Source organism: Bos mutus, chromosome 8, assembly GCF_027580195.1.
Source record: "Bos mutus isolate GX-2022 chromosome 8, NWIPB_WYAK_1.1, whole genome shotgun sequence".
In the NCBI taxonomy this organism is placed as follows: Eukaryota; Metazoa; Chordata; class Mammalia; order Artiodactyla; family Bovidae; genus Bos; species Bos mutus.
The window spans coordinates 58,682,413-58,707,600 of NC_091624.1; the positions used below are offsets into that span (position 1 = coordinate 58,682,413).

A 25,188-nucleotide genomic window follows, 5' to 3' on the forward strand; every position below is an offset into this window, starting at 1 on the left:
CCATACTGCTTTCTCCATCATTCCAAAGAAAAGACAAAAAAGAAACAAAAGAAAGAAAATACAATAAGAATTTATCTGTATCATTGGGGTAAAATGAAAATAATCAAGTCATTCTCCTTTGCTTCCCCATACCTTGGAGGAGTGGGGTGCCATTGCCTTCTCCAATACCTTGGAGGATTAACCCTTAATTATCCCAGCAAAGGCATCTTGGTGTTGATGGAACAAAAAAGAGAGAGCTTATTTGCCTCTTTTTTTTTTGTAACAACAAAATTTCTTTTATATGTTTAATTACAGCCTTAGATGAGACATCAAATTGGCTTTTGGTGGGAAGGGTTTTTTCCCCCCCATAAGTAGGTCACTAGAGATATAATTAACACAAATAATAGCTATCATATACAGATTTCTTTTAGTTGAAGTGACCTCTTTTGCATATACTTTCCCACTGTCTATAACAAAGCAGCTACTTGGATTATGTTGTTCAGCTGGTTTTATAGCAAAGTGAAAAAGTGCATCCTTCCCATAGAAGAAACATGTTACTAACTCCCACAATTGTCTTACTGAAAAACTGTTTTTTTTGTTAAGGTGGAAGTTTATGAAAAGGAAAAACTGATGCGTTATTGATTTTCTTCTCTTAGGCTATATGTTTAAGCAGGAAATTAGTGCTGTAATGCCAGAAGGGGCTGTAAAATCTCTCCCAACCCCAATATGCAAAGTTATACTGAGAGTGACTGCATACTTCATTATCCAAACCAGGGCACTTTTGAGAATGAGAAAGGATATTATTAATAAGTACCTCAGGACAACTGGTATAAACTAGATCTGGTCTTAAACAATGAGGATGCGGTCATCCTCAAGCTATTATATATATAGAATGGATAAACAATAAGGCCCTACTGCAGAGCACAGGGAACTATGTTCGATATTCTGATGGAAAAGAATGTTAAAGAAGAGAGTATACATATATATATATATATGTATGTATGTATGTATGTATTTGTACAGCTGAATCACTTTGCTGTACAGAAGAAATTAATACGTTATAAACCAACTATACTGTTACTATTAAGTCACTTCAGTCGTGTCCGACTCTGTGCGACCCCATAGACGGCAGCCCACCAGGCTTCCCCATCCCTGGGATTCTCCAGGCAAGAACACTGGAGTGGGTTGCCATTTCCTTCTCCAATGCATGAAAGTGAAAAGTGAAAGTGAAGTTGCTCAGTCGTGTTCGACTCTTAGCGACCCCATGGACTACAGCCTACCAGGCTCCTCCATCCATGGGATTTGCCAGGCAAGAGTACTGGAGTGGGGTGCCATTGCCTTCTCCGAAAACCAACTATATTTCATGAAAAAAAAAAAAAATATGGCCATCTTGGTCATTTTAACCCACACTGGAGAAAGGAGTTCAGCCTGTTTTTGCAAACATCCCCTGAAATAGATCTTGATGAGTCAGGCTAGAGATTATTATCATTCAGGAATCATTAGGTTGTCCCTTGGAAATTATGTATGTAACTTTTTTGGATATTAGTAAGACATTGAAAAATTCTCGACCAAATGTTTTGGTTTTGGTCATCCTGGAGCTCATGGTTCTGAGTGGACTGAGGCTCAAATGGCTCTTGGGTGGGAGGGAAGGAAATGAGGGAGTTGGTCTTCTCCACTGGATTGAAACTCACACCCTAGAATTAGTGCCCAGCCCAAGCACTCAGTATATGCTGAATAAATAATGATTGGAATGATTCTAAGCACTTCCTGAATTGGACTGTGATCTTACTTGAGTCACAGCTATACACCAGAAAAGAAACTTCTTCAGAAGGTGAAGCCATAATGAAGACCATGTGATGAAAACTCAAATTTCTGAGTTGGCACAAACTGGTTTGTTGTTTTGGAAATTGAGAGGAGAATTAAAGCAGGAGTAATATTTCATTTACATTTGAGGAAGGCCCTTAGGAAAGAGTCCAGGGTTTTGTGGTGATTAGATGAGGAATGCTAAGGAAAGTGGTATTAGGGAGTTCTTCAAATATTCAGACATTTAGTGAGCACTACTCTAGGGCTTCCCTGGTGGCTCAGATCGTAAAGTGTCTGCCTGCAATGTGGGAACCTGGGTTCGATCCCTGGATCGGGAAGATTCCCTGGAGAAGGAAATGGAAACCCACTCCAGTATTCTTGCCTGTAAAATCCCATGGACAGAGGAGCCTGGTAGGTTATAGTCCATGGGGCCGCAAAGAGTAGGACACTACTGAGCGACTTCACATGGTTCCATGGTTCATGGTTCTATACTCTAGGGCAGGGATTGTCCAAACTGCTAGGTAGAGAAGAGAGTTATTTCCTAATCTAAGGAAAATCGCAGACTAATAGGAAGACAAATAAATGTCACGACAAGACAATACTAGTGATATGTAAAGACCTGATAGGAACAGGAAGAAGAAAATGAGTCTTCCTACTCAGGAATGCAGGGGGATTCACGGTAAAGTGATGGTGGTACAGTGTGATGAGCTGGACGAGTTGGCCCAGGGGCCAGGAGGCCTCCTGGGTTAAAGAAAGGAAGGGGGAAAAGAACATGGGCTGAGTTTTATGTGGTTGATACAACATTGCCAATGTCTTCCTGCTACTTAACCCATGTGTTCTTGAACTGGATCTTTCAAAGGTCAGTTCACATATTTTGATCACAGTGGTGTTGAAAGACACCATGTACCTATTTGGATATCTATAGAAGTCTCTCTCTGAAAATACTGTAAAAATTTAACCCCTTTCCCATGTTAGCTAAAGAATCACACACTGTGGCCATAACTTTATCCATAGAGGATGTATTCTAAGACCCCCAGTAGAGACCTGAACCCACATAATATTAACAGTACTGAATTCTACAAATACTGTATTTTATCCTACATATATGTATCTATGATTAAGTTTATAAATTAGGCCCAATAAGAGATTAACAATGTAACTAATAATAGAACAATTCTAACAATATACTATAATGCAAGTTATGCGAACTTGGTCTCTCTCTGAAAATATTGTATAAGGAATGCCTTTTCTATCTTAGCTAAGGACTTAAACATTGTGGCCATAACTTTTGCAGTTTGAAGTATAGCAGCAAAACTAGCATGGATTTCTTTTTCCTTCTTCACAACTTCATGGATAGAAGATTAATTCTTAACATAGATCTTAGCCACCTCAGCATACAATTTTTTTTCCTTTCCTGATTAAGTCGAGAATTTTTACCTTTTCTTTTAAAGAAAGTACCTTATGGCTTCTCTTTGGCATATTTAAGTTGCCAGCATTGTTACTCTTGCGTGTTGGGTCTATTATTAAGTAAAATGAGGGTGACTTGAACACGAGCAGTGTGATAACTGGACAGTCAATCTGATAAACACATAGCTGCTGAGTGACTAATGGATGGGATATGTTGGATAAAGGAATGACTCACATCCCAGGCAGGACAGAGCAAGACAGTGCAAGTTTTCATCACACTGCTCAGAAGGGTGTGCATTTTAAAACTGAAGAATTATTTGTTTCTGGAATTTCCTATTTCGTATTTTCAGAGCATGGTTGACCACAGGTAGCTGAAACTGCACAAATTCACTTCGTGAATAAGTGGGGGGCGGACTACTGTACTTACATCTGAATAAAACTCGTTTCATGTTCTGCCAGGATGGTGAGCAGGACTTCAAGAGAATGATTGTTTAACCATCCAAAGTGGACGATAGTGCATTGTACTTTGAAAGACCTGCAGTTTTGGGATTCTCTATGCTTTTATTCTTAACCCGAACCTGCATTTAATTACACTAGTATCCACTTTTGCTTCAGTATAGTTTAATTTATTTTCATCTAAATTTATCTTTGGGGTGGAGGAGGATGGATAGACCAGTGGGCCAGGTACTCTAGTTACTGGTGTTTCAGCAAAATGCTTTGGTGTTTGGAAATGGACACCTTGTCTCCTTGCCTGCTCTTATTGAGGCCTGAGGATTTTAAGTCCATCCTTTCTTCTTGTCAGCTCTCGTTTTAGAGCTTCTTTCTTTCCCTTTAAGTAATTTTTGTCTTTGCTTTATTCCTTCTCCAATTATTTTTCAACATGAGCAAACATCAAGCTTTTCTTAGATAATCCATAACTTATGTAGGAACAGGTTTCTGACTTTAGATTCATCTCTGTGTTGACTAGTCTGGGTTTATATGACTCCTCATATCCTTTCAGAGATTGAGAATCTGAAGTCTTATCAGTGCCCAGGTGGTGTTATTTCTTGGTAAACATTTCTGTAAGAATAGAGGAAATGGCAATTTTCAGGAAGAGCCATGAACTGGAAGATTCTAAAATCATTTATGAAAATGCTTACAGTTTGTCTTTTTAAAAAGAAACAATTTTGAGTCAGAATCATACACTAGAAAGTGATCTCCTAACTGTCCTTAGAAGTGAAATGAGCTGTACTTCTAATAGGATTGCTAATATTTTAGCTATAAGCCACAAAGATTATTTGAATAGTTTTCTCCCTATCCTTTGTGTGGTTTATTCATTTTTAGGGAAAAGTAATTGATGTCCTGGGCATTTTCCAAAATAGAGTTTTGCCATTAACAAGCATTTGATTCTTAGGATTCTGTATATTTTATTACTTTTCCAAAATCTTATACAGATGAGCTATTGATACAGAATGAGCCAAATTGTATAACTCTTTGTAGAAGTGTCAGAATGTTTCGCTAGTGATGAAGATCTCTGAATCATGTTGACTACATACAGGAGATGCATGTCAATTAATGACAGCTGTTTCCTGACTTAAAGCAGTTAATGCTAAACTGAATATTTCTATTGATTTTTTAATGAGTACCACATTTATAGCAAATTATAGAAATTTGGCTGTATAGGTAGATAGCTCAAATTAATTTTGAGCAAAAAGTAGCCTTATCTTCTTGCATTTGAACTTTTAAATGCACTTGTGGCAAATATGAGAAGTATATTATTTTTGATACTTCAAGTTGGCAAAACATCTATTCAAAAATTCTTTGTGATCGAAAATTGTTAGCATGATCTGTTGGCTTTGCTTCATATAAGAAGTACTCAGAAATCAAGTTTGGACTTGAAAATACCATCTTGATCAAAATGAGGCCCCAGAAGAAAAGTGGCAGGAAATACTTAGCATTGCTGTTTTTCTTGGTTAGGCAATAAAAATGATTTTGTAGATTAATGAAACAAAAGAACTATAAAATATGAGACAGCAATTAAAACATCTCCATTGTTTTAATTGGTTTTTAAAAGAATCTCAAACTGTGTATTGAGCCTCATCACTTAAGTTCTTTCAGCTTTTCTGTTTCAAAAGCCTTGTACTTACCTCATATGCTGAGAGAGCAGCCATGAACTCTGTCTCCAGTTGTTTCCAATTCTGTGTTGCCTAGGACACTGCCACTTCTTCTTTCATGGTGAAAATAGCACTGTTTCTCTTTATAAGAGCAGAGCTGGGGAAGGTGACATGATTGTGATGGTGAATGAGGGGTTGGGGAGAAGCAGGCAGGACTGATTTAAATAAGTGAATCTTTATGGCACCTTAAAAATGTTTCCTCTGTGGAAACTGAAAAACAGAGCTCCTGCGGAGATATTTTATTCATGTAGAAATGAGATTGGAACTTGGTATGGAAACCCATCAGCTAAACTGAAAATGATGTAAAATCTCTAGTATTCCAGCCCCAGGCAGATTACATTAATAGAGGTTCCCCTTAGAGACCTGGAGAAAGGCTTCCCAATCACTCCATGAACTGGAAACATCAGAACCCCTGGAGCTCTGTTTAAAATGCATATTGCCAGGCTCCTGAAAGGGCCAGAGTTGAACTGAGGAGGAGCCCAAGAATTTGCATTTTTATTGCATATCTCTCCTTCCATTGGATTGCACTTGGTTAAATGTCTTAGGTTGTTTGAGCTGCTATAAAATACTACAGACTGGGTAGTTATTGTACAATAAAATGTATTTCTCACAGCGTGAGGCTAGAAGTTGGAGATGAGGGTGCCATCAAGGCTGGGTTGCAGACGTCTCCTGGTGGCCTCACGTGGTGGAAGGAGCAGAGGAGTTCTCTGGGCTCTTTTATAATAAATATAAGGGCACTAATGTTGCTCATGAGGGCTCCATTCATGACTTAATCACCTTCAAAGGCCCTCCTAATACCATCTATTTGGGCATAAGGTTTTCACCATACGAATTTTTGGGGGAGGTGGGGCACAAACATTTTGACCATAGCAGTAGGAGAATCATTTGGAATTTTCCCCAGCATTAGCCAGATTCTCTCATAAATCAGTATCTTTAGAATAGCAAGTACCAGGAATGTAGCACTCACAGGGACAGAAATGCCCAGCACATGGCATAGCTGCTGCCCAAGGTCAGTGTAATAGGATCCAAGCAGAGTGCCCCCAATTCCAGGTGTTCTCCTCTGGACCACCCTCCTTGCTACTGAGAACCACTCCTGCTTAAAGATTCCAAAAGGAATTTTCTTAAACCATGTGAGTCATTACCAGGAAACCCAGTACACAACCTAAGTTGCCCTGTGTGGCTGGCCCCGGGTCCCGAGAGTCCTCATCAGAAGGGGCAAATGGCAGCTCGCCTGCCCCCATGTGAGGATGCTTTGTTACTCAACAGACTTGTCCAATTAGTCCTGAGTTTTCTCTTGGCCAGACAAACCCTCTTCCTATTGCTTTCCCAAACCGTGATCATCCTGGTTGTCTTAGTCAATACATACCCATGCACGAGTATTTATTGGACTTCCGTGGTGTCTCAGACGGTAAAGCGTCTGTCTACAATGCAGGAGACCCGGGTTCGATCCCTGGGTCGGGAAGATTCTCTGGAGAAGGAAATGGCAATCCACTCCAGTATTATTGCCTGGAAAATCCCATGGACAGAGGAGCCTGGTAGGCTACAGTCCATGGGGTTGCAAAGAGTCGGACACGACTGAGCGACTTCACTTACTTATGTGCTGTGTTATAGGATCCAAAGGATTCAGAGAACAAGAGAAATAAGGCCCTGTCCCCAGAGAGCCAACCTGCCAGTCGCATCAGAATGTCCATACTCTCTTTTGCTTGCTGGTCTCATAGATCATTTACACCAATGTCTAGAATTGTGTCCCCATTTCTGTTCTGTTTATGTATCAGTATATCATCTTCTGTAAAACTGACCTAAAACAGAAAGACTTCTCCCAGATGGTTTCAGAAGACATCACAGACTATGGGAGATGGCTGTGTCTATCTGGGAAGCTTTATCAGCATCTCGATTTGACTCTCCAGGAGGTGGTCTTGACTAAAGATTGTAGTTAAACTTGAGAACAATTGGCTTTCTGTTTAGATGTCCTTGGTCTATCACTTGGAAAAGGATTTATTTTGCTTTGGCCTCTGTTCTTTCCTGGCTCCTAAAAAGAAACTTTTTTTTTCCTCCATGATCCTTTCTGAGTGTTATGCTGAAACTTGAACCTCATATTGCTTTCTCAAATCTCAGAAAGAATTTAAAGTTTTAGCACTAAGACATTTTTCTGGCTCCCTTTTAGTTACATGAGTTTCAACCCTCAGTTTTTTTGTATGTGCATGAGATTCCTGGGTAGAATATCAGAAGCCCCTTGAGAGAAAGAGGGGGAAAGCTTCTTTCAAGATAAAGAGTAAAGGGGCACATTTCACATAAAGAGGACAGTAATTCATGTGTATCATTTTCCAAAATGAAGTACCCAGATCACTGGGGATAGACCAGATGTTTGTAGCTAAAATCTCACTAAAGTCTTATTATAGTGTATTTAATTTGATTACTCATGGAAAATGATACTGGTTTTTCACTCATTACAATCATGTTTCCTTACATAACAAATTTATTTAAATAAAAATTTTTAATATTATATAATCCTACAGATGGTACATGGATATGATAAAAATAACAAGGTAGGTACATAAATAATTGAGTTTGGGGAAACACTGGGTAAATGAATGCCAGGAACAAGCATCCTGAAGGAAAGCTCCGAGTCCTGCAGAAGGCAAGCCCCTCAACCAAGGATGCAAGAAGCCTGCGGAGGTGAGCTTTCGCTTAAACAGAATGGGTATCCATGTGTGCCAACCATGCTGGAGTATTTGTGTGGATTAACGACTTAGCATCTACTCTGAAAAAGGAAATAATTCACATTTAAGGCTAGAGCATGGCTTCCCTGGTGGCTCAGTGGTAGAGAATCCATCTGCCAATGCAGGAGACATGAGTTTGGTCCCTGCTTCAGGAAGATCCCACCTGCCGCAGAGCAGCTAAGCCTGTGCACCACAACTATTGAGCCAGTGCTCTGGCTCCTGGGACCCACAGCCACTGCAGACCCTGTGCACGGCATGTGGGATCTTCCCAGATGCAACAAGGGAGACCGCCACAGTGAGAAGCCCGCACACTGCAACTGTTGAGTAGCCCCACTCACCACAATTAGAGAAAAGCCCACACAGCAACAGAGGCTCAGCACAGGCAAAAATAAATATATAAAATTCTTTTTTAAAAAGGGACTGGGGGTGGCAGAGGATCTCGGCAGAGCATTACAGTGAGAGACTCAGGAGAGTATGAGAAACTCTAAGTGAGAAGCAGGCTGGTCTCCTGCCCTGAGGTTACCAGGCACAAAAACAGAGAACCCACACAGGCCCTCTGAGGAATCTCTGTTACCAGCCAGACCATGGGACCCAAAAGTTACCTCCTGATTTGATTGCAGATCACATCTGCAATAAAGGATGACAATAAGTAAGAACCTCAAGCTAGCAGGCTCTCAATGATAATAAAAGTTTTGAAGTACTTATAACCCATAGCTGTTTTTTTCCTCCCAAGTATGAAAACAGTGAAGGAAAAGCTTCAGTGGAAGAGAAGAGACATTTCCCTTATTGGTATTTGGAACAGAATCTAGAGATAGAATTGTAATTTTATTCCTTTCCCTGCTCTGTGTTTTACCAGCATTGGGTCCTGGAATGAAAGTCCTCCTGGACTGTGCTCTCCTCCCCCCTTACCTCCTTGTCACATCTGGTTATATCTCTTGGTCACCTGATACCAGAGTTTGCCTTCCAACCAGAGGCTTCAGCTTCCCTGTGAATCAAAATGTTGCTCCCTGCTTGAGGTCTCTGGTTCTCCTGCTATCTGCAGAGGCTGTGGAGAAGCGTGCACCAGCATGTTGATTTTGTGGAGGAGTCAGCGAGAACATTCTTACAAAGAGATGAGAAATAAAGCAAAGTGGACTTGTGTTACTGGCCCCAAGCACACATTCCAATACACAATTAGGTGTGATGTCAAAGCTAAGGCCCTATTCTTCCAATCACCAATAATTTTCATTCTGAAAATCACATCCTTTAGATTTTTCTTTTGTGCAAAATAAATGAACAGTGGTGCTCAATGTCTCAGTGTTGAGGTTCTGTTTGGAAGTGATGATATAAAACCAAGACCTGTATATATGCTGCCTGCAAGAGATTCACTTCCGATTAGAGCCACATACAAACTGGGAGTGAGGGGATAGGAAAAGGCATTCCATGCAAATGGAAATCAAAAGAGAGTCAGTGTGACAATACTTATATCAGACAAAATAGACTAAAATAAAGACTGTTACATAATGACCAAGGGATCAATCCAAAAAGAAGATACAACAGTTGTAAATGTATAATACCCAACATAGGAGCACCTCAATATGTAAGGCAAATATTTAACAGACATAAAAGGAGAAATTGACAATAACACTAGTAGGGGACTTTTAACACTCCACTTACATCAATGGACAGGTCATCCAGACAGAAACTCTGTTCAGATCCTTACCTTGAGTTAACTGGTGCCTGTGGTCCCGGTCACGGCTGTCATTGCAGAGAGTGACTTACCTCTCACGTGTCCACGGCCACCTCAGCCCCTAGCTGCTGTTGGGGCCATCTCATTTAGAGCAGAACTCTGAAGAATTAAAGATAAAGCCCCAAGTGTTGGAATATCTGAACCAGGTGAAGACAGTACTCAAGATGATAGGAGGGTGTAACTTGGCCATTTATTTTGGGAAACACTCAGGGTAAAACTGCTGCTGCTGCTAAGTCGCTTCAGTGTCTGACTCTGTGCGACCCCACTGACGGCAGCCCACCAGACTCCCCTGACTCTGGGATTCTCCATGCAAGAACACTGGAGTGGGTTGCCATTTCCTTCTCCAGTGCATGAAAGTGAAAGTGATGTCTGACTCTTCGTGACCCCATGGACTGCAGCCTACCAGGCTCCTCCGTCCAGGGGATTTTCCAGGCAAGAGTACTGGAGTGGGGTGCCATTGCCTTCTCCGGGGTAAAACTAGCACATGGTGTTATCATGGGAAGTGCATGCATCAACAGAGACCTAGAAGTAGACCCAAGACTCAACAATCACTTCCAAGCTGAGTCACCTTGGACAGAGATTAAATAAACTAATCTTTCTGATGTTCAGTTTCCCTTCTGGAAAAAGAGGATACTAACTGGGACATGGAACAACAGACTGGTTCCAAATAGGAAGAGGAGTACGTCAAGGCCGTATATTGTCACCCTGCTTATTTAACTTATATGCAGAGCACATCATGAGAAACCCTGGGCTGGAGGAACCACAACCTGGAATCAAGGTTGCTGGGAAAAATATCAATAACCTCAGATATGCAGATGACACCACCCTTATGGCAGAAAGTAAAGAAGAACTAAAGAGCCTCTTGATGAAAGTGAAAGAGGAGAGTGAAAAAGTTGGCTTAAAGCTCAACATTCAGAAAACTAAGATCATGGCATCTGGTCCCAACACTTCATGGCAAATAGATGGGGGAATAATGTCAGACTTTATTTTTGGGGCTCCAAAATCACTGCAGATGGTGACTGCAGCCATGAAGTAAAAAGACGCTTACTCCTTGGAAGGAAAGTTATGACCAACCTAGATAGCATATTAAAAAGCAGAGACATTACTTTGCCAACAAAGATCGGTCTAGTCAAGGCTATAGTTTTTCCTGTGGTCATGTATGCTTGTGAGAGTTGGACTGTGAAGAAGGCTGAGCGCAGAAGAACTGATGCTTTTGAACTGTGGTGTTGGAGAAGACTCTTGAGAGTCCCTTGAACTGCAAGGAGATCCAACCAGTCCATCCTAAAGGAGATGAGTCCTGAGTGTTTAATGAAAGGACTGATGTTGAAGCTGAAACTCCAATACTTTGGCCACCTGATGTGAAGAATTGACTCATTGGAAAAGACCCTGATGCTGGGAAAGATTGAGGGCAGGAGGAGAGGGGGACAACAGAGGATGAGATGGTTGGATGGCATCACCGACTCAATGGACATGAGTTTGGGTGGACTCTGGGAGTTGGTGATGGGCAGGAAGGCCTGGCATGCTGTGGTTCATGGGGTCGCAAAGAGTCGGACATAACTGAGTGACTGAACTGAACTGGGTTGTGTTGAGGCTTAAAAGAGAGTAAGAGGATCCCCTCGTCTATACCCGCGACCCCACAACTCCTCACCCAACCCCCTACCCAGGCCATGGAGTCTCTTTGCTCTGTGACCTCAGTTCCAGGTGATATGTCTTTCAATGTCTCCTCTTTGCCTCTAACCTATCCATTTTTGCCCCATGTTTGTTTTTTAATTCTTCAAATAACCACAATGTAGAATTGAAGACTATTTTAAAAGATTGGTATTGATCAAATAAATTTATATCATCATTTTATTAATCTTTAAAATCATTTTTAACCTTCTCTTTTCAAAATGTTCTGTGTCCAAAAGCAAGATCAATGACTTTTTAAAAAATGTTTCCGTTTTTGGGGCTGGTGACAGGTTTGGCTTTAACCTCTTATAAGTGAATGGCCTTATAACTTAAGTTTCTCTACCTTGGTGAAGAACTTTGGGGTGTGTCGAGTGATTCTTCTGACTTAAGAGTGCCCAAATCACAGCTTGCTATGTGAGAGTTCCATAATTTCTTTGTTCATGTCAGCTTTGTGGTGTGTAGAACACTGAAGTATTAATCTTTGCTTTGGGTAAAGTAGCACTGGGCCTGAGGTCAACCTTGCCGGGTGGAATAGAAGCAAGCATGGCAGCATCATAGATGGAGGAGATGCAGGGACCCCAAGATTCTGCAAGAGTGGAATCCTAATCTGATCCAGGACTTTCGACCAAGCTCTGACAGTGCAGGGTCTTCCCTCAGGTCCTCAGTTATCATATAGGGCCTTGACAGCCAAGAGTCGTCATGAAATTGGTCTCATCACAATTATACTTAGTTCATATCTCAACTTTCTGCAGTTGTCCATAATATAAGAACTGTGGAGGACTTCTCATGTTTCTTCTATCCATTTAACCATATTTTAAGAGCTGACTATATAGTGGGCACAATGATCATTGTACCCAAATGAGTGACTCCCAAGCCCTACCCTTCCTGGACTAAAGGTGTAATAAGAGACCTATCTGCAAACAAGCAGTCAGGGGATGTGCCCCACTGGGGTGTCCACAGGCACTTTGAGAGTTTATACAGGGCAGGACTAACTCTTGAAGGGAGGAAGTAGAAGACAGTTCCTTCAGAGGGTGGGAAGATCGCCTGAAGAAGAGAAGAGCTACCCACTCCAGTATTCTGGCCTGGAGAATTCCATGGACTGTATAGTCCATGGGGTCGCAAAGAGTCAAACACAACTGAGCGACTTTCACTTTCCCGGGCTGAGGCATTGACAGTCTGGTTTCTAGCTACAGCTCTGAATTTGCATCAGCTTCGCCCTGTTGGATGACTCAGAGCCAGTTTCCTCATCTCTGATGTCAGAAGACAGTACCCACCTTTGCCACCTCTGGAAGTGGAAGTGGAGCAACAAGCATTTTGCTTCACGGTTTGTTAAGACTGCTCTAGAGGACACACACCTGTCAGGAGGCTCTTCCTTGGGCCCCAGCAGCAGCATGTGTCTGCAGGACAGTGGGTCTGCCTGGGCTTAGGCTTCAGTGTGTGGCTGTGAACTTCACATTTGTCCTCATTAGACCAGCATGACTAAGTCTATAACCCTGACATTCTTTTCTGAAAGTAAGCTTTGTCCTTAGAGTCTGATTCGGTAAATCCCCTCTGTCTCTCTTGCTGATCCTGGGCACTTGCAGGGGTTACTAAACAGAATGAGCCCCAGGTTTCTCATCTGTATAGTAGAGATGATAATAATAATTCATATATTGTAGGATGGTTGTGAAGATCAAAGGACATAGTGTGTGCAAAGTACCAGGCACATCGTGACTCTAATGTTCAGCATTGTGGGGACTAGGGGAGTAACCAGAGAGGGTCACAGAGGGTCAGGATAAGGCTTCTGCTTGGCCACTTTCATAGTTGTTCCTGCCACGGTTGACGTCACTGCTACCCATATAGCACCCTGGGTGGTTGAGAAAGGATGAGCCATCTATTTTCCTATTTGTAGATAGTGCAGGTGGCCAAGACTGTGTAAATTCCTTATCACTATCATGTATTCAAAAATACTAGAATATAATCCAAGCTTTCAAAAGGAAGGAAATGCTGTCTCCAGAATGAACTTTGAGGGTGTTGTGTTGTACGTGTGTGCATCTTCAGTCGTGCCCAACTCTTTGCAACCCCATGGACTGTAGACTGCCTGGCTCCTCTGTCCGTGGGATTTTCCAGGCAAGAATATTGTAGTGGGTTGCCATTTCCTCCTCCAGGGGAGCTTCCTGACCCAGGGGTCAAACCTGCATCTCCTGCATTGGAGGCAGATTTTTTTACTGTGGAGCCATCAGGGAAGTCCCGTTGAGGGTATCTAAGTGAAATAAGCCAGTCACCAAAAGTCAAATGCTGTGTGATCCATCCCACTTATGTGAGGTACCAAGAGTAGTTAAACTCCTAGACACAGAAAGTAATGAGGTGGCTGCCACGGGCTGGGAAAAGGGGGGAAAGGGGAGGGGGACTTGTTTAAAGGGGATGAGTTTCAGTTCTGCAGGATGAAATGAGTTGTGGAGATTGGTTGCATAATAGTGTGAATATGCTTAACACTTCCAAACTGCATACCTACAAACAGTGAAGATAGTAAATTTTGTTATGTGTATTTTACCATAATCTTACAAAAGCTTATTGAGCATGTGCCAAGTGTACAGCATTCCTGGCCCAAGGGGAAAGTGAAAGTGAAAGTTGCTCAGCCGTGTCCTGGCCCAAGGGGAAACAATGTGATAAAAACAAACATGGCCCCTGTCTCCCCTTATGAAACTTACAGGCGAGTAGAGGAGACATGTCAAAGGAAGAATGACATTAATGAGCAAAAGTGCAGCTGGAACAGGTGCTCCAATGAGAAGTTCATGGTCCCTTGAGAACCTAGAGTACAGGGACTTGACCGCAACAGGAAAGTCAGGCCAAAAGCAAAGATGAGCAAGATGAAGAAAGACCATCCTCAGAATCTGCAAAGCATGAACCAAAGCTACCTCAAGGAGGCCAGTGTGGCTGGAGCACAGAGGGTGGAGAAAATGTGTTGGGAACAGAGGCTGGTGAACACGGAGGGGCCAGACCCCACAGCCTCGCTGGCCACAGTAAGGAGTTTGATCTTTCTTCCTGAGCCACAGGGACCCCATTGAGGGTCTTGAGCTGAGGATGGGGAGACAGAAAATCAGGTTTGTGCTTTGAAAAGGTCAGTACAAAAGAATATATATTTTTTCCCTTACAAGGAAAGATCTTATCAAATAGTTGTCTCAGTCATCCACATGGAAATATTGAACGAGTCCCCTAGATATTTCTCTGGGGCCTGATATTTAGAAGACACTAGCAAGAATACAGATGAAGACCCACATCCCATAAGTCTAAATAGTTATAGGCTATAATCAAGCTAAGAAACCATTATTAATATGTTGAATCCTCTTACCATGACAAACATATAACTCATGTCAAAAAAATATGAACAAACTATGGTTTTTAATATGACTAATAGTCAACAAAGTATCAAAGATGATTGAATTTAACCATAACTACATTCTCTGGATATTCTGTTGGGTCAATGAAATGTGAATGACTAATAAAATATTTTATAATTAGCCATTTTCTATTTTATAATTTTTGGCTTTTATAGTAAAAATCATTAATTATATTATTTTAATTAAGATTTTCATATAACTCATGTTATTTTACTAGCAACGCTGAATTAAATCACTTTTTGTAACAAGTATATTGAATATATATTGTATATATTACAATTCATCCATTGGAAATATCCAACTTTTCTTGAGTCATTTTAGTTCTCAGATCATTTTTCATTAATTCCAATTGAAGAAACTTTGCCCTATTGAGGTCATATCAACCTGAATTTGTTAAAAAAAAAACCTTCTTTAAAGCAATATTTAAATTTGAAAATGAACCATAAATACATTATGTTCCAAACATGGTGATAAGATCTCATAGATAAATTATCACAAAAACTATTAGCATGTATTTTAATTCCATCACTCAAGTCTACCACTTATATTGCAACTTTTTCTGTCTGTCCAAGCAATATCTCAGTCTAATATTAATGTAAAGCCCCAGCATCATGTTTCATACAGGTTGTCTGGGCATCTATACATATTTAATGGCGATAGGAATGGTTTGATATTGCAAAATGCTCCTTGGCTGCTATGAACAAGTGTCATGAGTTTGGAGGGCCTCCTGAACAGCAAATTGGAATCTGAGGAGGGGGAGGAATATAGACATTTGGTACAACTTGGGAAGGTGCTTTATTGTACAAGGATCAATTGTGCTCATGTGTGTGAAAGAAAGGAATCGGCAAGTCAGCCTTTTCTCCTGTCCAGGTATTTCTGCTCCTCAGACCCTCCCTGCCCTCTGAAGCAGCACCCCAGCCCTGCCGTGGCTGGGATTAGCAATAGGAAAACCCTTAAATATTTAGGGCTTTCAGGCACAGTGGCCAATTGTTTCAAGGTCTTAGGACAAGGGATGTGGGGGAGCAGTTCCCTGGGGCCTAAACAGTGTTAGTCACAAGAGCTGATGCTTAAGATTACTCCAAGTGACATGGACACTTATGTGTCCTTAATAAATTGTGTGTGTGTGATATTTGTGACCCTCTAAAGCACAGGCCCTGGGGTTTAGGATGGCACTACCCTGCAGCGTAAACTGCATAAGTATTCAGCAGTCCCTTTCCAAGTCCCCATGTTAATTTACTAATCCTGATATTGACCAGCACTGCCACACAGTCCTTTCTTCTCACTCCATGCCTTTTAAAGGCTGCTGACTGCATTTTTCACTTGATTTGTCTTATTAGGAACTGGTGAAAGTGGCAAAAGCACCTTTATCAAGCAGATGAGAATCATCCACGGGTCTGGGTACAGCGACGAAGACAGAAAGGGGTTCACGAAGCTGGTTTACCAAAACATATTCACTGCCATGCAAGCCATGATCAGAGCCATGGACACCCTGAAGATACAGTACGTGTGTGAGCAGAATAAGGTAACGTGCTTAAGAACTTTGGAGCCATTTGTGAATGCCATGCTGTCCTCCTCTGGTTAGTCTGTCTCTGAACTGAAAGATTTACTGAGTGCTTGCATCAGAGGCCAGAAGAAGCTCTTGAGCTCAGACTCTGGGGTAGAGCTCCTCCAGAGGAGTATGATGAATTTAGGCACAGTGTTGTGGTCTTATTTCTGCAGAAGCTCTGGCACAGTGGTGGTGTGGTGTGGCCTGGCGTGCAGTCATTTCAGTGCTTTTTTTTTTGGAGTGCTGAGAAAAGGAAGACATATATTTACATTTCCTCTTTCAGCTAAGATACCTGGTTACTTTCTTGCTTTGAGCAATGGTGGTCTTGGGTTTACAATGGACTTTTTAAGAATTCCTAGTCTTAGGAGATATTTTCATAAATGTCCTGCAGACTACTCAGAGAAGTCAGTGGGTTTTGTTTGTTTCTTTTGGAAGCTAGCCCTTCTTAGGAGCTAACTGATAATTTAGGAAGAGTCATGCTTGTGTCTCGACTAGCAAGGGACTCTCCCAAAGTAATGGTATCAAGTTGCCATTTGCTTTCCTCTCTCTGTGGGTTATTTAAAATCCGTATCTGTTTGAGACTATAGGAGAATAATGAGACAGGAAGGTGGGAGAAGGAGACAATATTTTCTAGGGTGTATAGGAATGTAAATCCATGGGAAAATACTATGAGCTCATTAAGAATCTAGACGACAGAATTTCTTTAAAATAACTCATACCAAGTTATAACACGACATGATGATAAAGAGAAAAATTCCAAGATGAGTCCCTTGTGAATTGATTAGAAAGAATTTAGCTGCTTAAAAGCTGGAATAGTGGCTTAAATATGGGCCTCAGGAACTGCTTTATCATCAGCTTGTGGCATTTGTTTTTATGTGTATTATACAGAGTTTCAAAGCAGTAAGTCTAATTTTTTTATTACTCAGTGACTGCATTACACAGGAAAACTCAACATGCACCAAATTTTAGACGTACCTTTATAGTGTGACTACAGCTTTGTGTCTTTACTGTTTCCTTGTAATCTTGAGGAAATGGAGGAATGTATAATATCTCACCCACAGCTTCAGCCTTCAACAGCGTTCTGTTGAAAAGCATGTGTGTGTGCGTGTGTGACAGGCGGGGGTGGTGGTAGTGGTGGAAATTAACCTTTAGAATATCTGGTGCCAAGTAATATGAGAGGTGTGTCATGAACTATTGGGAAATTCTACAAGTAACTATGATTCCTTTACAAGTTGGCTTTGAGTATGTGCATTATATCTTTTTGGGTTTTTTTTTATAAGCATATTTTAATTTTTTGAATTTTCATTATATCTATTTGAATGTGTGCAATTAAAAAAAAAATCACCCTGTACAAGCTATTTTAAAAATTAGGTCATCTGCGGAAATTTAAGATTATTTCAGAGAAGAGATAGGTCAGGAACATCCTCGTGGTGATGTTAGTTAATCTACTTTCCTCTTTGGTAAAAAGGCATTTTGTTTCCCAGTCGTAGTGGGGTGACTGGGAGAAGCTTGGAGTTTAGGAATGGGTTTGTAAACAGGCCTGTTGGGAAGAGAAGACTCAAGTGTGAGTCAGTTCTGCTTACATTGGCAACATGTGTTTGTAAAAATCCAATCAGATTTAGGAATCAAGGTCTCTGGATTTTTGTTTTGTTTTCCCTCAAGGTCTTCTAGAGGTACTCTGAGTTTGTGTCTCAAATAGAAAGGTTTTACATGGCTTGACATTCCACCGCTTTCTTCTGTTCTCTTGATCTGAATTCTTCTTCATAAGGCCATGTCCCCTTGCCTGCTCATCTGCATTACTTCCCTCCAGCTGCCATAACAAAGCACCTCAAACTGGGTGGCTTGAGACAGATTTCTTCCTTCCCAGGTCTGGAGGCTTGAAGTCTGAAACCAAGGACCTGGTTCCGGCTGGAGTCTCTGTTCCATGCATCTTGCCTGGCTTGTGGGGGTTGCTGGCAATCCGCAGTGTCCTTTGGCTTGTGGAGGCCTCCATTCAGTCCCTGACTCTGTCTTCACGTAAAGTTCTCCCCCTGTGTCTCTGTGCTCACAGGGCATTCCCCACTGTGTGTCCATTTCTCCCTCTTCCCATAAGGACAGCAGTCATTGGATTAGAGCCCATCCTAATTCAGTGTGACCTCATCATAGCTTGATATATCTACATAGACTCTGTTTCTCAATAAAGTTACTTTCTGAGATTTGGGGTTTGCATGGATTTCAAGGCAATACTATTCAACCCAGTATGGCCTGACCTCTGCTTGCTCCCATGAATGTCATGTCCATTAGCAAAATACTTTCACTCCATTCTAATATCCCCCAAAGATTTAACCCTAAAAACAGCAGCAACTCTAAGCCTCAAATCTGATCTAATATCAATTCAGAAGGCCTCCAGTCTTTTTTTTTTTTGAGGTCTGTTTGTGTTTAATCAGACAATATGCAAAGTATTTACAACCAATTCCAAATTCCCCCCTCCCCCACCCCAGGCCTGGGCCATGGAATGCGGGACCCCCTGGCCCTGCCCAGAGCCGGGGGTCCCCTAGGCCTCTGCATAGTCATCTGAAATCTACAAAACACTGTTCGCTTAAAAAAAAAAAAAAAAAAAAAAAGGACAGTATTAGGATACCTTATACAAAGGGCGCTGGGCAGTTGGAAGGGGATTTGAGAGCACGCTGGAGTGAACCCAGATTTTGACTGGGACAGACAGGAGAAGACTTGGGTAATACACATGTATGAAAGGAAAAATTGAAATTTCATAGGCAGGCACCACTTGGCCTCCTTCCCCACTGGCAGGGCCTGGCTGGCTCAAGAACCCCTGGCAGCAGGAACGTTATTGCTATGATGAGGGGCAGGGGGTGAAATGTACATGGCTGGGGGACAGAGTAGGGGACATTTTTACATGTTAAATATGGACACACATGGAGGAGGAACACACACGTGTACACACACACATACACACACACAGGGGCCCTTGGCAGAATGCCTACAAAACTGTCAGCTGCCCCATTTAAGAAGGGCAGGATGAGGCCCAGGGAGAAGCCACCACATAGCCCAAGGGCCAAAACACGGTCTCTTGATGCCACGGGCTGGACTCACCACGTGATGCCAGGCCATAAGGTCTGGACAGGAGTGGAGTAGTTGCAGAGGCCATGGCCACATATGGAGGCAGACACTGAAGCCCAGAGAAGCAGCAGGGGCTGCCTGAGGTCACACAGCCAGTCCTGGTATGTGGCAATAGACAATCTGTCCTCTCTCACCCCAGCCTACGCACTCCCTCCCCTACTCGTGAGTTAAGGGTGCCAACTTGGAGAGGAGAGCAGGGGCCAGGCATTGAAACAACACAGGACAAACTGGGGGAAGGAGGACCTGGGGTTCCGTCCTGAGGCCAGGGTCTCACAAACACTTGGATCTTCCTTCTACTTCTGCTTGATTGCCTCCAGAGCCTGTGAGCTCCTTTTCATGATTGGCTAGCGCCAAAGATAAAAAACCACCCACATTCTGATTAAAACCTGCTTCCCTATCCTTATACCCTTCATTTCTAGCTCAGCCCCACATCCACCTCCACTTTCTCCCCGACAATAGCCCCACTGAGCGAGCAGTGGCAACAGGACTCTGTCTGCTATCTCTGAGCCATTCTCAGGCCCCTTGTCCCCTGGGCTACCCCAGTCTGTCCACAATGCCTCCAAGGACAATTGCAATGGTTCCTGAGGAAGACAGAGGGAGCACCGGGTTCCAGTTCCACCTCAACCCTGAAGTGCTCTGCTGCCTCGGGCAAGTCACATCCTCTCTCTGGACTCAGTGTCCCCATAGGTAATACGAGGACAAGGAATTGATGATCTCTGAGGATTCCTCAAGCCTAAGAAGGGCAGGGTTTGAGGACGGTGTCCAGCCCCACCCACGATCATCAAGTCAGGCTAGGCCTCACCAGCCTGGGAGCCACCAGCAGAGAGGGCTGGACCCAGGAGGAAGGCCTCCAGTCTTATCATTTAAATCCTCTATATCAGGTATGGTGAGACTCTGGATGTGGTCCATCCTAGAGCAGAATTCTCTTTCAAACATGCCTGTGAAACTAGGAAGTGAATTAATTTGTCCCCTCCTCATTTGCTATCTCTGGCTCCATTCTCAATGCCTTCTTTCTACTTCAAGTACCTGCATTCATGAAACCTGCAACTTCCTCTTATCTCTCAAACATATGCCAGGGGTGAACCACGTATTGAAATGGCTTAAAGAGATGCTTCCCTGGTGGGCTCAGACGGTAAAGAATCCACCTGCAATGCAGGAGACCTGTGTTTGATTCCTGGGTTGGGAAGATTCCCTGGAGAAGGGGATGGCTATCCACTCCAAACTGTTGCCTGGAGAATCCCATAGACAGAGGAGCCTGGCAGGCTACGCAGTCCATGAGGTCGCAGAGTTAGACATGACTGAGCGACCAACAAGGAGAGTAAAATGTTGAGTAGAAAAAAATCACTGGATTGGTCCTACAAATCTGGGCTCTGTTCATAGCTCCCTTGTAGGTCTCAGATGGGAGTCTATAAACTTTTTCTATAAAGCGCCAGAGAGGAAATATTTTCAGCTTTGAAGGCTGCACAGTCTCTGCTACAACTGTTCAACTCTGCTGTTGTACAAAACCAGGCATGAGTGATGCATAAAAATGAGTGAGGCTTGCTTATAAACTGTTTGCAAAATGTGAAAACTGTTCTTAACTCATGGGCCAAACAAAACAGACCAGGAGTGGATGGAGTCCATGGACTGGAGTTGCTGACTCAGTCCTAGGGGAAGCTGTGGAACCTCTTCCACGTGGAAATTTTGATCAATTTCTTCTCTATTATTTTCTGAATGATTTCCTCTGCGGGTTAGTCCCGATCACAAATGTGAAACTATAACCAATTACCCTTCTTAGGTCATAAAATGATCAAATGATTAATGCTCTAGGGGTTTAAGTAATTACTTAAGAAACAGTATTTTCTTTACAAAGTATTGCTTCATTTAAAACAATTGACTAGTTAAGATGAGTTTGAACAAAACTAATTAGTTTTTCTTTTCAGTCCTCTAACTTCTGGTTGCTGAATATTTATTTCTATTGGATTTTTTCACAGCTAGAAACACTTTCTTAAAAATATGTAGAGGAGGATTAAGAGCCCTTTTAGAGGGTTTTATTTTAAATGTTAGCAGGATTATGGCTCAGCCAGTTTGTTGAAAATCTTTGCTTGTTACTTGACAGGCTGCTTTTGAGAGGAAATTTATCAGAAACTCAGTGTAACATTTGGTTTTTAACCAATATGTTTACTCAATTAAGATTTAGCTTTGAAGATTATTTTCTTATACATTGCCTGCCTTTTTTTCCTAAAGAAATGATTCATATGTATTTGCTCACTCTGTTGATAAGCCTTAATTTTTATGAATGTCTCTCAAGAGTGTCATGAGCACATATTAAAATTTATGACTTCTTGAATAAATATTACAGAGGCGTTTACTCAGTGTCAGGACTCCTAACATTGAATTAGCTTATATCTTACATTGCCTGGTGATGATTTCATAGAAAAGCTTCTTTTTTTTTTTTAACTCTTTGTAGTGTCTCCAGTTTGAGAAATTCTTACTCTAGGCCTGTAGTATGGTGAAGGAAATCCTAGCTCCTTTTAAGGTTCTACAGAATCTGCTTGGATGATTTAGATAAGAATTTCCCAAGGGCAAAGGACAGCCCTGTCTGACTTTTCAAAAATGCTTGGTTTTAAGAACAAGGGCTACAGATTCTTTTGGTAGCTGACCCCAGCTTCTTCCCTGCCCTCCCACTTATAGGAGCTCACTGGGGTCACATCATATGTGCATGTAACTTGTTGTTATTCAGTCGATAAGTTATGCCTGACTCTTTGCAACCCCATGGACAGCACACCAGCCTTCCCTGTCCTTCACCATCTCCTGGAGTTTGCTCAAACTCATGTCTATTGACTCAGTGATATCATTCAACCATCTCATCCTCTGTTGCCCCCTTCTTCTGCCTTCAATCTTTCCCAGCATCAGGGTCTTTACACACATTTAACTGCAAGGGCTCATCATAAAAACAAAAACAGTGTCTTTAAAAAGGAGAGTTACAGCTAAAGAGACACTGATGTATAGAAAGTCTTATGGACTCTATGGGAGAGGGAGAGGGTGGGAAGATTTGGGAGAATGGCATTGAAACGTGTAAAATATCATGTATGAAACGAGATGCCAGTCCAGGTTCGATGCACGATACTGGATGCTTGGGGCTAGTGCACTGGGACGACCCAGAGGGATGGTATGGGGAGGGAGGAGGGAGGAGGGTTCAGGATGGGGAACACATGTATACCTGTGGTGGATTCATTTTGATATTTGGCAAAACGAATACAATTATGTAAAGTTTAAAAATAAAATTTAAAAAAAAAAAAAGGAGAGGTAAGAGGAGTATTTTGCCTGCTATTTGCCTCAAGTACTTAATTTGGAATTCATTGTTTCTAGAAGCGTGAAGTCTGAAATTCCCTTCACAAAGCATCTTTGTCTTCTTTTTTTTTTTAATTAATTAATTTTATTTTTTAACTTTACAATATTGTACTGGTTTTGCCATATATCAAAACCAGAAGCTTGTGCTGTATTCCAAGTCACACTTGAGGCAGGGGACTTGGGCCCTCCAGCCAATTACAGCTCTTGAAAGCCTGAATTTGGGGGTTTAATTGACTCGGAGAAGGCAATGGCAACCCACTCCAGGACTCTTGCCTGGAAAATCCCATGGACGGAGGAGCCTGGTAGGCTGCAGTCCATGGGGTCACTAGGAGTCAGACACGACTGAGAGACTTCACTTTCACTTTTCACTTTCATGCATTGGAGAAGGAAATGGCAACCCACTCCAGTGTTCTTGCCTGGAGAATCCCAGGGAGCCTGGTGTCGCACAGAGTCAGACACGACTGAAGCGACTTAGCAGCAGCAGCAATTGACTCACAAGGTCTCTGCTAATTTTGTTTCAAGTTTTTCAGGTTCTACATTTAGGTAAGCAGACCTCTTTGTTGTCAGTTTCCTGTAGTGTCTTGAGTTTCAGGCCTTTGGAACAGGATGCCCCCTCTCCTGACTGCTAGGTATATCAGGAACAAGCAAAACAATGGCCCTCAGCCCTGGCTGCACATTGGCATCTCCTGGGAGGCTTCTCTGTTGCTGCCCAGGGTACCACCCACCAGAGAGCTGGAGCTAAGTATTCTTGGCATGCAGCCAGAGCTTTGGATTGTTTTAGAAACCTCCCAAGTGATTCTTGTTAGGCAATCAAGTTTGAGAACCACTGATACTCTATATGTATCTTATCACTATCCGGAGGCATTCAGTTTGGATTCTACTTTATCAGTCTTTCTGTAGAGGAAAGGGAGGCTTCTGGTCATCTCTTCCGTGGGCTGACCTAATTAATCTCCATCCACAGGTAAACTGTGTAGCCAGCATTGAGGATGTTTGTTTAGTTCAGCAGTACGAGGGGGCTTCGGTGAGATGAGGTCATGGTAAACTCGACAGCATCTGCAGGTGAAGTTTTTGAATTCAGGGCAGACTCTGTGTTTGTTTCCTTTGAGTCTTGCATGAGCCTAGCACAGCATCCTGCGAGAGATTCCAGGGGTGGGGTGGGAGTCGGGGAAGGAGGAGCTGCATCTTGTTCTCTGAAGTCATGTTACGGGGCCTTCTCGCCCTCCTTTTCCTATTGTTGCTACATGGAAGTTATTTCTTTTTATTCAGAAAAGACTCAGAGATGCAGGTTATGTTGATAACATATGCAGTGTACAGATATATTTTATAATAAAAATACCTTACAATTTTGTTTTGTAAACAGAGACATTTTATTAGGAAGTTAATATATATTATATATAATATATAGGTTATATATAAGTATATGCAATATATATACATGTTATACAATACAAGTTATATATTTTTATATGTTATATATTTTACTCCTAATTAATAGATAGTTTTATTTATTGAGATGGCAGTTCACTAGGTATATAAAACTTAAACACCAAGCATCCAACTTCACGTTTAAGCAATAAAGTCTGATATTTATGGAGTAGGATTGCAGGAGATGTTTTCTAATACCAAAAGGAGCTCCGATCATGTCTCATATCTGTGTATGTCTAACTCTTCCAGCTTAACTTTTCTCAGAAACCAAGGCTGAATTTCCAGAAGGGTCTATCAAAGACACATGTGAGGAAATCGAGCATAGTTAGGTAAAAATGGTCAATTTACATGCCTCTTTATAGAAAAGTTTCTCAGAGCTTGATGTATCTTAAGACCCCTTATTTTCTAATTTTTATAACGCCTGTTTAAATATACTTTTCAGTCTGACTTCCTTATCCAGTTTGAAAAGTCAGAGTCTGCATGAGTCTCTTCGGAATAGGGAGGCCAATATTCAGACTTCGGCTGTAGCCCAGGGTCACTGGTTCTCTGGCACGTGTTAAACCCAGGCTCTTTCTTCTTGTGTCTTATTGGATATTAAAAATGGCGTGGCGCATTTTTCTCCTTACTAAAAACTTGGAATTCTAGCCAATGTCACAACAATCCTGTGCTGGAGTTTTTCCATTTATCCCAATAGTTCTCTGATTAATCAATGTTGACATTAGTGTGAAAATTGCTTAATCAGCTTGAAATATAATAAGTTGGAAAATGAGAAAGAACAGGATAAAAATGAGAAAGAACTGATTTTCTCCTTAATCATTATCACAAGTAAATCTGACCACCCACTGCCCATTGGGAGATGAAGAAGATTTGAGGTCAGTGATGAGTAATGAGATAGTCTGGACCATTGAAATGTTAATTTCTTCCCTAA

General features: G+C 41.8%; 1 protein-coding gene across 1 annotated transcript in view; it reads left to right on the top strand.

Annotated features, from left to right (window-relative positions):
• Window positions 1-25,188, top strand: part of GNA14 (G protein subunit alpha 14) — a 200,573-nt gene that overhangs the window by 98,579 nt on the left and 76,806 nt on the right. Inside the window, exon 2 of the mRNA XM_005892986.3 lies at window positions 16,177-16,361. Within this exon, the coding sequence (XP_005893048.1) occupies window positions 16,177-16,361 (185 nt within the window). The remainder of the gene's footprint in view (window positions 1-16,176; window positions 16,362-25,188) is intronic.